Source organism: Daucus carota, chromosome 1, assembly GCF_001625215.2.
Source record: "Daucus carota subsp. sativus chromosome 1, DH1 v3.0, whole genome shotgun sequence".
NCBI lineage: Eukaryota > Viridiplantae > Streptophyta > Magnoliopsida > Apiales > Apiaceae > Daucus > Daucus carota.
The window spans coordinates 16,920,435-16,937,245 of record NC_030381.2 but is presented as its reverse complement, the minus strand read 5'-3'; the positions used below and the strand labels follow the sequence as shown (position 1 = coordinate 16,937,245).

The 16,811-nt window shown below is 43.3% G+C and overlaps 1 protein-coding gene and 1 long non-coding RNA gene across 2 annotated transcripts; one reads left to right on the top strand and one right to left on the bottom strand.

The window, feature by feature from the left end:
• Positions 1-804: 804 nt before the first annotated feature.
• LOC135153017 (uncharacterized) lies at positions 805-1,260 on the bottom strand. Its single transcript, XM_064094606.1, has one exon. The coding sequence runs from the start codon at positions 1,258-1,260 to the stop codon at positions 805-807; it is 456 nt and encodes a 151-aa protein (XP_063950676.1).
• Positions 1,261-14,186: 12,926 nt separating this feature from the next.
• LOC108199304 (uncharacterized) lies at positions 14,187-15,593 on the top strand. Its single transcript, XR_001802375.2, has 3 exons — positions 14,187-14,398; positions 14,511-14,739; positions 14,835-15,593. It is a non-coding gene; the product is annotated as an uncharacterized LOC108199304 (long non-coding RNA).
• Positions 15,594-16,811: the final 1,218 nt, after the last annotated feature.

Here is a 16,811-nt window from a genome sequence, read left to right as displayed (position 1 = left end):
ATCCCATGAAGGCGGTTAGTTCATAATCGAACTAATCGACATCATGGGTTCTAACGAAAACATGATAAATAAAAGACGAGAATTAAACGGAATAAAAGTACTTGAATTAATAATAAATATCACAACGTTACAGAATTGATGTTCACGATCTCGCTCGAAACTGTCACTTCCTCGCGAAGAACGATCCAATACAAAACTGATAATGTGCTTGATTACAAGAGAAAAACTGATAAAACTATTTTTACGATATTCTACGATACTAAAACTACTTGGAGGCTAGGGTTTTACACACGAGAAATTAAAATAAATTGACCAAGTCAACCGGGCCTCGACCGCTGCTAAAATCCGTCAGAAAAGCTGTAAAAATCGGCCCGGGGCACTTCTGCTGGGCGCGACCGCGCTAAACTAGCGCAGGCGCGCTAGTGGCAGCAGTAGGTAGCGCGGGCGCGCTAGAGGTTAGCGCGGGCGCGCTACTGTCTGCCCTGGCAGCCCTGATTCTTCGTTTTCAGCTCGTTCTCGCGTGCATGTCCTTCCTCGCTCTAGTACCACTTCCGTAGGTGATCACGGTTGCATTTAGCACATGCAACAAGCCATTTAAACCCCTAGATAGCTCTAGTGGACGAGTGTGCTCTCGTGAGGGTTTGTAGAAGATATACCCACAAAATCCCAAGTCGCGATGAATCCACAATTCTCTATTCTTGCAAATAATGCACCAAAAACAACCTAAAATGATAGAAAATCACTTCATCACCTCAACTCGTGACCTGCACAGAAAAACACTAAAAACACATCAAAAGACACTAATCACTTAAGTACAACCAACCAATTTAAGTGGAAATGAAGGCCTATAAGTGTGTATAAATACCACTTATCAATGAGCTTTGGAAGAATATGAGTTGGAGGAAGCTCAAGCCAATATTCGGTTACTTCTTTACGGAAACTTGGTTCCTCGAGCCAGGTATTCTCAAACCTAAAACGAAAACGCTTCATAGAGCATGTCACATTCAGGAGATCAAGGTTTATAGGATCATGATCAGAACATGAAGTATGATGGACAGATAGATGACACATGGGGAATTGACTTAACCAAGATCGAGACACAAACGCCCTGTCCAATCTCTCTCTAACCCAGTTGCTAGTGCCACGGCTTTTCTCCCAGGTATATTTGCCTCCACTTAAATCCAGCTCTAAGAGCAAACAATCATCAATAACTCTACGAAAGCCATCCAGCAGACTTTGAGGATGGAGAACTGTTCCCATTTTGTCATTTCTATAGAGCATGTCATTGAAATCCCCAAAGAGATACACCACGGCAAAGGCGACTTATTATATAAACTACGAATGAAATCCCAAGATTGCATGCGCCTACTCCTCTCAGGAAAACCATAAAAACATGATAAACGCCAAGAAGCTACATTGCTACTGTTAAGAAAACAAATATCGATATGATTTCTAGAATAACCCATTACCTCACATCTAACATGATGTTTCCAGAAAACTGCTAGCCCACCACTATTACCAACTCGATTAACTGCAAAGCATTGGGCAAATCCAAACCGAATACGAAGGTCTTCTATTTTATTTGCTGTTGAAATTGTCTCAGAAAGGAACAAGAAGTCGGGTTTACGTGACTTTAACAAGTCACCCAGGACGCAAACTGTACGAGGGTTCCCCAACCCTCGACAGTTCCAACTAAGAAGATTCATTGGAGCTGGCTGACTTGCCTAGCAAGCCCAGCCAATTCAGTAGGTATAGAATCTGCACAATCCACTTTAGAAAGAGCAGTTTCTGGGAACACAGATACGATGCCTCCATCTGTATCCATGTATTCTTTGGCAACAGGTCCGCTACGCCGCCGTTTTCTTTCTTCAAAGCTCAGTCCAATTAATTCTTCTTCTGTAGGCCCAGTAGAATTCCCCATTATAAGTTTTGCCTTCGAAAGATTTGAATTGCCTGCCAACCCTCCCTCCTCCACCAAACATACACTCCCATGCACGTTAGTGTGGACAGTTACTTCCTGATATTTCTCCTTGCCTTTTCCCACTATCTGCCTCCCCGAAAAATCAGCATAGTAGTTATCCTTCCCTAAATTTTTGCCCCATTCTTCGTCACGTTCATCACGCAGCCACTTACTCCTTTCTTGCCCCGCCATCCTCCGTGAAGGTGCTCGAAGCCACCCACCCCATTCTCTGTCATGCTCAGCCACACCCAGATCATGTTTTAAATTGCAGAACCTTTCCGTGTGAGAAACTAACCCACAAATGAAACAAAAGTCTCCTAGGCGCTCATACTTACAATGCACGAAACACTCCGTACCATCTTTTTTACAAATTTTCTTCTTCCGCTTCAACGGTTTCCGAGCATCGATTCTTATTTTCAACCTCATGCTCTCCCTCCATATGCTAGTATTGTTATTTGAAGTAAGAAGTGACTTAAAATCAGAAGTTAATTTGAGATATTTTTTTTCAATGATTTTAATATTTTTTGAACTTTTATTTTGGTAAAAATTAACCATAAGTCATTAATGACTTTTATTTGTATTACTATATTTTTAATAACCCATAAGTCATTATTAAGTCTAAATTACCCAAATATACTTTTTAAGTTTTCAATTTATCAAATAGGTCACGTTAAATCATAAGTCAAATTAAGTCATTTATCAACTTGATTTTCGCAAATTTTTTCACTTGGAAATTCAAGATTTGATTAAAAAATTGATATTGCACAAAATTGTCAAGTTATATATATGTAATTGTCAATTTATAATTCAAAATTTCTCATTTTTTCCAAGTTCAACAAAATTCAGTAAAATTTATAGATTTGACGGAAGTTATATTTTGTGGAGATAATCATTGGGTGGCTAGGTTTTTCAGAGGATTAAACAGATTTTATTATGATATCTTGGTTAGATTATATTCACTTGTAATTATATTATTTATATACTTTTTATTTCAGTTAAAACGATCATATGTAAAGAAATTGCTCTTCCTGATATGGGTCTGAAATTGGCCCTAAAAATTAATGGGTAATTTTGAGCCCGGGTCTGATTAAAGGCCAGAATCTAAGGCCCGGATTCTGGGTTTGTCACCCAAAATTCGTGGCTAGCAGATTGAGGTTATAAAAGGCCCGTTGGGCATTCATGTTTGAGAAACATGGGCTGCCCAAACTCAAGGCACGAGCCCCAGCCCGGTCAGGGCCCAGAACTCGAATCCTAGTCCTACTAGGAGTCTGACTGACGAGTCCAGGACTCCAAGAGTCCTACAAGAACTCTGAATTTCGTGGATAACTATCTAGAGTCCTAGATAACCTCCAGTAGCTCAAGATAAGGATCAGAAATCAGTCCTATCCTATCTCTGACTCAAATACCTATTTCTACTAGGACTCTAACACCAGGGATCCTACTTCTAATCAGTCTCTAACCCTGAGACATCTATATAAAGGGCTCTACCCCTCCAAAATAGAACTACGTTTTTTGACTTGATTCTTCACCCAGCTGAAGATACGTAGGCACCTCGTGAGGACCCGTCTGAGTTCCGACTCGCGAGATCAGTCAAAAAGCACGAAGCTCACCCCTCGATTTTTGATCCATAACATTTGGCGCCGTCTGTGGGAAGAAGACAACAACCATGGTGTCCACCAGATTACGCTCAGAAATTCATGCACCTTCAAACGGAGACAACACCGCAACCCAGGATCCACCCTTGTCTCAGGTCACCGCTGGAACCTCAAATCCCGTCACCACCACACCACCAGTCACGTTGACCCTTGCTAGCAGTGGCACAACCACCGCTGCTCAAACCTCGATTCCTATGATTTTTGGCACGCTGCCCCCTATGACTAATGTTGTGGCCACAGCCACTGATCATGGGACTCATTACTCAACCGTTGTGACGACCACAAGAGGACCAACAGATGAGTATGTAGTTTATACGGACGACTCTTCTGAAGATTCGGAGAGGGACTATGATATTCCCCCACGAAGGAGGAGAGACGGAAACCAGAGCCGAGGCTCCCAGCACAACACCAGGCCGAATAACCCCGAGTCCCGTCGACCCACGGACCAGGAGTACGAAGCCAGGATTCGAGCTTATGAACAGGAGATAGCTCAGTTGAGAAGAGACAGGGCGGCACACCAGACCAGGCAGCCACCACCCGAACCTCGGCAACAAACTGAAAACCCTCAGAACGCAGGTATGAATAGAATTCACTTGTTGGCTGCAGGTGATCTAGATAACCCGATCCCCCCATTCACCGAGGAGATCATGGCAGCAAGGATTTCTCGAAAGTTCAAGTTGCCCACAATTAAGGCGTATGATGGAACGGGTGACCCCGCGAATCATGTACGAACTTTCATGAATGCATTGCTGTTGCAACCAGTCACGGAGGCCATTAAGTGTCGAGCCTTTCCCCAAACTTTGAGTAGGATGGCACAACACTGGTATAGTCGACTACCCCCTAACTCTATATCCTCGTTTGGAGATTTGAGCCGAGCTTTCATAGGCCAGTTTATTGGAAGCAAGACCCACGCTAAGAGTTCAGCCTCGTTGATGAACCTTCATCAAGGCAGGAACGAATCCCTAAGAGACTATATGAATAGGTTCACTAAGGAGGCGCTCAAGGTCCCGGATTTAGACCAGAAAGTAGCCATGATTGCCCTACAGCAAGGAACCACGGATGATAATTTCCGCCGATCACTAGCCAAGAGGGCCCCTGAAAATATGAATGAGCTCCAAGAGAGGGCCGGGAAGTATATCAAGGCTGAGGAAAGCCTGAAGAAATCTCAGAATAACCAGGGACCGACCCCGAACCCAAAGAAACGTGGAAACGACACCGAGTACAACGCGGATAGTAAGTATTCAAAGACAGGGGATGGTGATAAGTCCCCCACCAAAAAGAAAGCAGGACCGAGGTTCACTGAGTATGCAAGGCTGAATGCCCCTAGGAGTCAGATCCTGATGGAAATTGAGAAAGATGAAAGTGTTCGATGGCCGAAGCCTATCAGGACTGACCCCGAAAAGAGAAACAAGGACTTATACTGCAGGTTTCATAAGGATACAGGACATAAGACCGATGATTGTCGGCAGTTGAAGGATGAGATCGAGTTTTTGATCCGAAAAGGCAAGCTGTCCAGGTATACTAGGGATACGGACAAGAATCCCCGTGACAATGACAATCGTGGAAGAGACAACGATGATAGGAATAAGAGAAACCAGCCTAGAGGGCCTGTGATCAATGTAATTTCTGGAGGACCGACCGCAGCTGGCCTATCTAGTAACTCACGAAAAGCTTATGCTCGTGAAGTGATGTACATTGTTGGAGAGCCCCCGAAGAGGGCAAAAATTGAGTTTGCTTTAGCATTCGACAATTTAGATCTTGACAGAGTTAAATTTCCCCATGATGATCCCTTGGTAATCACCCCGGTGATTGGAAACTCTTCTGTAAAAAGGATACTCGTTGACAGTGGAGCCTCAGTAGATATCTTATTTCATGATGCATATGAGAAGATGGGATATTCTGATTCACAATTGACACCTTCAGATATGCCTATATACGGCTTTAATAACGTGGAGACAAAGATTGAAGGTATGATCCAACTACCCGTGACAATGGGCACCGAGCCTAGACAGGCCACATGTATGCTGAATTTTCTGGTCGTTAAGGCTTCATCAACCTACAATGCTATCCTTGGGAGGACTGGGATACATGCTTTTAAAGCAATCCCATCCACCTACCACTTGAAGATCAAATTCCCTACCAAGAATGGGGTGGGAGAAGAGATAGGAGATCAAAAAATGGCTAGAAGTTGTTATGTGGGGGCTCTAAATCTGGAGGGACCGGGGGGCAAGTTCTCCCAATTGAGGACTTGGATGTCCGAGAGGAAGAGGAAAGGAGAGGAAAGCCAGCTGAGGACTTGGTTCCCTTCTCCCTATATCCAGATGAGCCCGAGAAGGTGACCTATGTAGGGGCGTCGCTCCCCGAGGATATGAAATCCGAATTTGTGAAATTCTTGAGGAACAACCGGGATGTGTTTGCTTGGACCGCAGCCGATATGCCAGGGATTGATCCCCTCTTTATGACACACACGCTTAACGTAAGCCCAGATAGAAAACCCGTGAAACAAAAGAAGAGAAGTTTTGCCCCTGAGAGGCAGGAAGCCATAAAACAGGAGGTCGATAAGCTTTTGGAAGCAGGTTTTATAGAGGAAATCCAATTCCCAGAATGGCTAGCCAACCCAGTCATGGTCAAGAAAGCTAATGGAAAGTGGAGGATGTGTGTAGACTTCACAGATTTGAATGATGCTTGTCCTAAGGACTGTTTTCCTCTCCCAAGAATAGATACTCTGATCGATGCTACAGCTGGGCACGAGATGTTGAGCTTTATGGATGGCTTTAGTGGATACAACCAGATCCGAATGAATAAGGACGACATTCCTAAGGTATCATTCATCACTGATTTTGGTATCTTTTGTTATTTGGTTATGGCCTTTGGTTTAAAGAATGCAGGAGCCACATATCAACGCCTGGCAAATAAGATGTTCAAACATCTGATTGGAAAAACCATGGAGGTCTATGTTGATGATATGCTAGTGAAGAGCTTGAACAAAGCTGATCACCTTGAACACCTGAGAGAGGCTTTTGAAGTCCTGAGGACACATAAGATGATGTTGAATCCAGCGAAGTGTGCCTTTGGAGTTGGGTCTGGAAAATTTTTGGGTCTGATGGTCTCAAAACGTGGAATTGAGGCCAACCCCGACAAGATAAAGGCCATCCTTGATATGGAGCCGCCTAAGTCTATAAAGGATGTTCAAAAGCTAACAGGAAGAATCGCGGCACTAGGACGTTTCATCTCGAAGTCCGGGGATAAGTGCTTGCCCTTCTTTAAGGCTTTGAAGAAAGTTAAAGATTTTGAATGGACAAGTGAGAGCCAAGAGGCCTTTGAGCAGTTGAAGAAGTATATGGCAGAGCCACCACTCTTATCAAAGCCCGTGGATGGAGAAACATTATATGTCTACTTGGCTGTCTCTGAGAAAGCACTGAGTGCGGTCTTGGTTCGTGAGGATCGAAAAATCCAGAAACCCGTCTACTATGTTAGTAAGATTTTGCATGGAGCGGAGCTCAACTATTCTGTGATTGAAAAGTTTGCCTTAGCCATGATTACAGCTTCAAGAAAGCTGAGGCCTTACTTCCAGGCTCACAAAATTGAAGTCTTGACAGACCAGCCCCTTAGGAACATAATGCATAGCCCGAAGGCTAGTGGGAGATTAATCAAATGGGCAGTAGAGCTTGGGGAATTTGAAATTCGATACAAACCACGGGTGGCAATCAAGGCTTAAGCTCTAGCTGACTTCCTCGTTGAATGCACCATTGACAACAAGGAAGTCGGGGGGCAGGAGAGTATGGTTGAGGAACCCAAAGAAGAGGAGAAACCTAAAGAGTATTGGTTACTATTTTTTGACGGAGCTTCAAAAACAAAAAATAGTGGGGCTGGGCTAGTGCTCCGAAGCCCGGATGGCTTCACGGTCGAGTACGCGATCAAGTTAGACTTTCCAACTACCAACAATGAAGCTGAGTATGAGGCCCTTATAGCTGGATTGGGATTGGCGAGAACCCTGAGGGTTAAAAACCTGAAAGTATGTGGGGACTCAAGACTTGTGGTGTCACAGGTTAATGGAGAATTTGAGGCACGAGAAGAAACAATGCTGAAATACTTAAGGATTGTGAAAGCCCAGATGACGCAATTTAAAGAATGTTTGGTAGAACATATACATAGGGAAGAGAATACAAAGGCTGATGCCTTATCCCAGTTTGCATCCTCAGAGAATGAGGTGTGCTCGGGAAGTGTTTACTATCAGGTTTTGAAAACCCCAAGTATCAATGCCAAGCTGGTAGCCCCAATCGACACGGGGGCCACTTGGATCGATGAGGTCAAAACGTATCTCGAAACTGGACATCTACCACCTGATGCTGGGGAAGCACGAAAACTACAAGTAAGAGCTTTAAAGTATGCACTCGTTGAAGGGATTCTCTATAAGAAATCTTTTGTTATACCTTATTTGAAGTGTTTAAGGCCGGATGAGGCCCGGGAGGCCTTGAAAGAGGTCCATGAAGGAATCTGTGGCCAGCACCTAGGCGGGAGAGCCTTGGCTCACAAAATTACTCGCCTTGGGTTCTTTTGGCCAAATATGCTGAAGGATGCGAAGGATTATGTTAAGAGATGCGATCGTTGTCAGAGATTTGCACCTGTTGTGCGCCAGCCCCCAGAGATGCTGACATCCATTAACTCCCCGATTCCTTTTGCTATGTGGGGGATGGACATCCTAGGGCCGTTTCCACTCGCCAGTGCTCAAAGGAAGTTTTTGATAGTGGCTATTGACTACTTTACCAAGTGGATTGAGGCCAAACCCCTGGCCAAGATAACCACCAAGCAAGTTGCTCAGTTCTTCTGGGAAAACGTCATATGCAGGTATGGCATACCCCGAGTCTTGGTTACTGACAATGGAGCCCAGTTCAACAATCCAGAGTTTGTGGGATACTGTAACGACTATAGCATTGAGCTACGATTCACTTCGGTTGCCCATCCTCAAGCCAATGGGCAAGCTGAAGTAGCCAACAGGATAATCCTTGATGGGCTAAAGAAAAGAGTCGAGAAAGCGCATGGGTCTTGGGCTGAAGAGATTCTCCCTATACTATGGGCATATCGAACAACCTGCAAGGTCTCCACAGGAGCAACCCCGTTCCAGTTAGCTTACGGGGCTGAAGCCGTGGTGCCACTTGAGATAACTCATACCTCCCCCAGGGTCCAGCAGTATGAGCCCGAAGCCAATGAGGAAGGAATGAGACTCGCACTCGACATGATCGATGAGGTCCGTGATGAGGCTAACGCCAGGATCGTTGAGAGCCAAAAACGAGCTTCCTATTACTATAATCTCCGAGTCAAGGAACGATTCTTCAGAAAAGGGGATTTAGTCCTAAGGAAAGCTGAGGCCTCAGGAGTTGGTCCCAAGGGAAAGATGGCCCCAAACTGGGAAGGTCCGTATCAGGTGAAGGATGTTATTGGTCGCGGCTCGTACAAGCTTCAGACCCTGGATGGAGTTGAGTTTCCAAGGAGTTGGCATGCCACCAACTTGAAGATTTATTATATTTAATTATCTTAGCAAGTAGATGACCATTGAATAAGGTCAGATAGACCACTGCCAGTTAGTTTATAACTTAGTTGATTTTAGTTGTTTATCTCTTCTACTATAGTTTCAATAAAATTTCTTATGGATTGCTCCATATCTCATGCTTCTAATGTTTTCCTTGAGTTTTTGTTTACTTACCGTGAACGGATCAACCCGGAACATGAATTCAACCATAAATAAGTTACGATTAACATTGATTGAGTGAAAATTACAAGCTAAGGCTTGATAAGTCCGATACTACGAGTTAAGGCTAAACAAGTCTAATACTACAAGTTAAGGCTAGATAAGTCTAAATAAGTAGACCACGCAGGGTCCTTAATAAATCCTACTCATCAGACTCGGAATCAGCCTCCGAGCTATCTGCAGACCCGGACTCCCCAGCCGGATGCTTTTCAATGACACCCAAATCTTCGACTTCCTCTTCAATAGGACTAGGAGAGTCAAGAACAATCCTCATGGGACAGAGGTAATCCCATTTAGGATGGAATAGGTCTGGATGATCCTCATGAATGAAATGAACAGCCTCATTCCACCCGTTACTGTAATCCTCGGCATGGTCTCATTGTGCTTCTCCAGCAGATTCTTGAACTCATCAGAGTCCATATAGTCGTCGATGATAGCATCCTTTCCCTTTCGAGCCTCGACTAGCTCGCTTCAAGCTTCCACTAGCTCCGATTGAGTCTTAGCCACAATCTCGTCTTTTTCCGCATCCTTGATTTGAAGGGCCTCCATGCCCTCCTCCAAGGATTCCTTAGCCTTCTTGTGGCTCTCAGCTTGTTTTTTCCAAGCTTTAGCCTGATGGAGGGCAGCCTGGAATTGAGCATTGGCCTGAGACAAGTAGATAAACAGGTTAAGAAAGACTCGGAGAACCTAAACAATAAGTTTGTAAGAACACTCACACTAGCAAGGGCTTGAGAGCCAAAGCCATCAATCCCCTCGATCTCCGACTGTAGCACCACACCCTGGTAGTCGGCAGGGGTAATAGAGTGAAGGGACCAATCAGAAGCACGAACAGTCGATCCCAGCACCGAATCAGTCCTTCGAAAACCCCAGGCCGGTTTAAAGGCTTCAGACTTGGAAGCCCGAGGCTGACTAGATGATCCTCCCTCTGCCGAATGGGGTTGAAGGAAGGCAGGCAACTCCCGAGGGACCCGAGGGTCTTTAGCCAACCTATGCCGCTTCATCCGACCCGTCTCCTCTTGGAGAGGCGCATTCTGCTCATTGATTCTTGTGGCAGCTGCAAAACAAAAACAAGAAATAAGTTAAGTCGTGAATAATGGGGTAGACCCGAGAAAAGTCCTAGGTGTAAAAAAAAAAAAAGGTTTATACCTTCATCACTAACCCTTGAAAGACCAAGCTTTCTAAGATTGAATTCATCAAGGAGATCCCAGCATTTGGATTGGCCATTGTCTTTGACCAATTCAGCATAGGCTGCCTTCTCGACATCCGATAGGTGGATGGAGTCGACACTCCCATCAACGACCTTACAAAACTTGGATCTGAATAGAGTTCCCCAATCTCCCCCTTCCCAGTGTAGCTTGAAGAACTCTTTCTTCCAACGAGGGTTGTTATCCGGAATAGAGGAGTTGTTGAGAATATGAGGCTGGTCAGGCCGATGACTAATAAGAACCCAACCCGTGGAGCCCATCGGGTAGTTCTTGAATTGGAAAATCTTACGAAACAATGAGACAGACATGGAAAGGCCTTTAGATAGGCACTGAACCATGAAACAATGGATTATGCGCCAAGCATTGGGCGTCAATTGGCAAGGATTGAGTCCCACATCAGCTAAGAGCTTAGGGATGAAGGGATGCAGGGGAAACCTAAGCCCGGCTAGTAGAGCATGCTTGTATACAAACAAGTGCTGCGAGTCCCAATGACAGGTCCTATCCCCGGGTTCGGCACGGACCAGGGAATAAGCCTTGGGAAAGTTAAGCAATCTATGATAGGCCTTGGCCAACGAAGGCGAACAATCGGCAGCATAGCCATAAGAACCTAGCTCAGCTAGGGAGGGGTATTCATCCCGCATAATATTGATCAAATCAAGTAAAGATGAACAAGAAGAGTTTATGATTATAGGAGTACCTCTCTTGGACTTGGAGGAGGTGCCCATGGCCTTGGAAATCTTGGCCAAGCGTGATGCTTCCCGATCAGCCATTTGAGCTCGAAAGAACCTTGGTGGTGAAAGCTTGAAGCTTGAGAGAATTCTAGAGAGATGTTGTAAACTTGTAGAGTGAGAAGTGAGAAGTGAGAAATGAGGATGCTCACTTATTTATAGGATGGCCAACAGGTCATCTAACAGGTCAACAGGCCAAGTGACCTGCTATTACAGGTCAACTAGCCCAAGCCCAAGAAAAAGCCCATAATCTAGAAGGTTTTGGAAGGATCTAGATTTTCCTAGAGCCTAAAAATAAATGGAAATACAATATTTATACATATTTTCATGTATAAAATATGTATAAAACCTTATAAAACCCTAATCAAGGGATTAGCCTAGAAAAGGCCCCTAAAACCTAGATTAAGGCCTAATCTTATCTCATACCATTAACAAGTCATAATCAAGCAAGATTACACTTAATGGTTGCATAATCCATGTTTAAACTATGTTTAGTCCCGAAACGCTCGAGAGCGCCCGAGAAGCGCCCTGGGAGCGCCCTATGAGCGCCCCAGGAGCGCCAAGAGCGCCAAAAGCGCCCGAGGTGCGCCTGAGGACCTCACCACCGTCGACCTGGGCACCCAAAACGCCCTAAATCGACCTGGGTGAGGTCGACAATCGACTTGGGTGTTAAAAAACCCCCAACGCCCGAGAGCGCCCGAGAAGCACCCAGGGAGCGCCCCTGGAGCGCCAAGAGCGCCCGAGGTGCGCCTGAGGACCTCACCAGCGTCGACTTGGGCACCAAGGATGCCTTAAATCGACCTGGGTGAGATCGACAACTGACTTGGGTGTCAAAAAACACTTAACGCCCTTGAGCGCCCATAAGCGCCCAAGGTGCGCGCGAGCCTCGACCTGGGCGAGGTCGAGTGCCCATGAACGCCCGAGCTGCGCGCCAGCATCGACCTGGGCGTCCAATCCGCCCTAAATCGACCTGGGCGAGGTCGAGCGCCCCTGAGCGCCCGAGGTGCGCCCGAGCTGCGCGCCAGCATCGACCTGGGCGTCCAATCCGCCCTAAATCGACCTGGGCGAGGTCGAGCGCCCCTGAGCTCCCGAGGTGCGCCCGAGCTGCGCGCCAGCATCGACCTGGGCGTCCAATCCGCCCTAAATCGACCTGGGCGAGGTCGAGCGCCCCTGAGCGCCCGAGCTGCTCCCGAGCTGCGCGCCAGCGTCGACCTGGACGCCCTGAGCGCCCTAAATCGACCTGGGCGAGGTCGAGCGCCCCTGAGCGTCCGAGGTGCGCCCGAGTTGCGCGCCAGCGTCGACCTGGACGCCCTGAGCGCCCTAAATCGACCTGGGCGAGGTCTAGCGCCCTGGAAGCGCCCGGAAAACGCTTAAAAAGCGCCCCAGAATACTTGATGTACCCCCAAAATGCCTCGGATCGACTAAGGAAAGTCCAGAATCGGCCTAGATGGCTGACCTTACTCAGAATAGGCTCGAGAAGTGATTGAAAATGCTCTAAAACTTTAGAAAAGTTTCTACGAAACTTATCCAAAGTTGGGGGGCAAATGATATGGGTCTGAAATTGGCCCTAAAAATTATTGGGTAATTTTGAGCCCGGGTCTGATTAAAGGCCAGAATATAAGGCCCGGATTCTGGGTTTGTCACCCAAAATTCGTGGCTAGCAGATTGAGGTTATAAAAGGCCCGTTGGGCATTCATGTTTGAGAAACATGGGCTGCCCAAACTCAAGGCACGAGCCCCAGCCCGGTCAGGGCCCAGAACTCGAATCCTAGTCCTACTAGGAGTCTGACTGACGAGTCCAGGACTCCAAGAGTCCTACAAGAACTCTGAATTTCGTGGATAACTATCTAGAGTCCTAGATAACCTCCAGTAGCTCAAGATAAGGATCAGAGATCAGTCCTATCCTATCTCTGACTCAAATACCTAATTCTACTAGGACTTTAACACCAGGGATCCTACTTCTAATCAGTCTCTAACCCTGAGACATCTATATAAAGGGCTCTACCCCTCCAAAATAGAACTACGTTTTTTGACTTGATTCTTCACCCAGCTGAAGATACGTAGGCACCTCGTGAGGACCCGTCTGAGTTCCGACTCGCGAGATCAGTCAAAAAGCACGAAGCTCACCCCTCGATTTTTGATCCATAACACTTCCAATTATAAATTATCAAAAAATGACTCATCTTATATTTATATAAAGGAGGTTCCTGGGAAAGGTGATGTGGCATGCTCCAGAATCCTTCCTTTCAAATTCTCTCATTTTCTAGATTTCTGTATTTTAGAAATTTTTTTCTTAGAGCTGAGAAATCTTAAGGGTTAATAATGGTCATATATGTTTGTATCTTTTTAGTTTAAGGGTTAATAATGGTCATATATGTTTGTATCTTTTTAGTTTCCCTTCTTTAATAGGTAGTTAGTTTTGTCTCTTCACATCAAACCTCAAACCTATGATCATATATACACTATTAATGACTATGATCATACAACTGTTGCTTTTGCTTTGTTTCGGTATTTTCAGCTTTTTCACTCGACAACTAAAAGGTTCTCTCTGCTTGTATACCTAATCTTATATAAGGTTCCTGGGAAAGGTGATGTGGCATGCTCCAAAATCCTTCCTTTCAAATTCTCTCATTTTCTAGATTTCTGTATTTTAGAAATTTTTTTCTTAGAGCTGAGAAATCTTAAGGGTTAATAATGGTCATATATGTTTGTATCTTTTTAGTTTAAGGGTTAATAATGGTCATATATGTTTGTATCTTTTTAGTTTCCCTTCTTTTGTCTCTTCACATCAAACCTCAAACCTATGATCATATATACACTATTAATGACTATGATCATACAGCTGTTGCTTTTGCTTTGTTTCGGTATTTTCAGCTTTTTCACTCGACAACTAAAAGGTTCTCTCTGCTTGTATACCTAATCTTATATAAGGTTGAGCAATGCATAGGATTTCAATTTAGATTTTCGAACATTTGGTTTGTCGTGTGTGTACTACCTTTGTTCATTGTGGAGTTGGTGATTGACTCTTATTGTCTGTGTGCATCTAGCCTGGTGTATGGTCCATATCAAAATAAAATTTCGAGACAAATGCGATTGAAAGTTGTATGTACAGCAGCTAACTCTATCTTCATACTTGTAAATCTTCACGTGCTTCGGCAGATATTTTCAAAATGTTTCTCTGCTTACTTTCTTTTTTTACTTTCTCATTTTGCAGTCTGTGATCTGGTAATTTGGTTTCCAGAAACGAAGTGAAGAGTTTGCAAGTGCACCTGTGGAAAATTTAGAGCAATGCAGAAGGTAATGTTTTTTTTTCTTTTGCTAAATGCAAAAGGTAATGTTGATCTAATGGAAGTACTACTTTGGTGCCCAAATCCTCCATTGCGCGTAGTTCCAAAATTGTCCAGTTTGCTGTATTTTCTACCCATGTGGCATCTTTCAACATAGTAAGTTCATGTGGTATTGGCGTGAGGTGCATTTTTTTATTTTATAAGTATGTTACTTAAGATTGACATTTTCCTTTTTATTTGATGTTATGCAGGCAGTCACTTGGTTTACCCTTTGCGAGTATTCAAAGTCGTTTTCTATATATTCCGGAACCGGTTTATCGAAAAGTTGCACCTATAAGTAAGGTATTACTAATGGCAGCAGTGTTGTTTATTGATTTATGTTGTATTTGGTTGGGATGAATGATATCGGAAGGAATGGAATGAAAAATGAACTATTTTATGGATGATTTTTAAGAAATTTCATTCATTCCTCCATTCCATTCCCTACATCATATGCTAGATATCACCCCTTCCATTTGAGATGGAATGCTCCATTCTCCCACATACTCAATTTCTTCTCAAATCTCATCATAGCAATTTTGCACTCTTTCAAATTTTTTCAAAACTTTCTTCCTATCTCTATTAGTTTCAAGTATTTTTTACTCATTCCATTCTCCCCAACCAAACACAACATTATTGTTTTGTGGGATACTTGAGCAGCGGCCGTAGTGTTCTGAATCTAAATAGTTAAGTCTGGTTTTTAATCACACTGGATAGCTCTTCGTGTATGTTTCATGTTGGTCGATGTTGCCTTGCTTTCACATGATGCCTTGAGATCTGCTGTAAGCTATCTCTTCGCGAGGCTTGTGATAACCTCTATACATTTTTTTCACGAAATGTGGTCGACATATTGGTGTTTTATTTGGAGTTAGTGATTACGAACTATATAAGTGGCAGGTTGTCGAGGCTTATTGTTGAATCATATTTTCTATAACAAACATGAAGAGAGGCAGGGGAAAATAGGATTTAAGGGCAGAAAACTCCCGCAAGAGTTCTTGCGAACAATAATATAATATTCCGATATAATAAACTCTGAATAAATTACAAGATAATATCCTATATACATATTAAAAAATAAATCTTAGGTACTTCCTAATACAGATCAAATTCTAATAACTAATATAGTTAGGGAATATCATCCTAGATTATTAATATTAAACTTACTAAACTGTATACTTGGGCTTCCAAAGCCTCCTATATTCTTCCCAAATGGTTTATTTTGGCTTTTTACCTATTTTCCTACATCAAAACATCATTCTATAAAATATTTTAAGTAAGAGATAGTAGAGTGGAGCACATCAGTTTGAAGTTTAATTGTCTTTGACTATTTAAACTGGAAAATCAATCTCTCTACTGTATATTCTCATCTACAACATGATTAATTTTACTCAGATGAAACAGTCTCTTAACACCTTTAGGATGCTTGAAGAAATGACGCATCCAGTAACATAACTAATCATCTCCACTGCCTTGCTTTAAGGCTAGCGAATGAACATGATTCATGCAAATGCACGCATTTAGCTCCCCTCGCCAGAACTATTTACATGGGTAAGGAAAGAGATTCGAAAAAAATATGGTATCAGATGAGAGAAAAGGGAGCGAAGAAGTAACCTGGATATGGATGTAGTTGGATAGAAATCAATAACGAAATGTTTTTATTGCAAAAGATAATAAGTTCATTTTTGTTTCTTCAAAGTGCTAAGGGTTACGGTTTTTAAAAAAAACTATATCTTCTTATATTTCAACAACAAATAAAAGGATCCAAAAATTATATGAAAAACCAAATACAAAATAAAAAGATCCAAAAATTATATATCATAAAGATCTTTTAAAATATTTCACATTTTATTTTTCTTTTAATCGCGCGTAGCGCGTTTTTTTCACTAGTTTAATCATATTTGTTGTTACAATTAACGCTTCGCATACCTAGGGAAATAAAATGATGTAGATATCAGATAATGATCCCCTTCTATCCCTTTTTAAATACGCACACAACGGTTTCAGTTCTGTTCGGAGCAAAATTGTTATACGGACGTTACATGATAAAACGGGTACCTTAAAGACCAATACGGAATGAGCACGTCAACATTTTCAAACAAATTTCAAAAATATTAAATGATAATTTATTTTCATAGGATTCTTTTTTATTATTAATGAAAATGAAATTCATAAAATTATTCCGTTAGGAT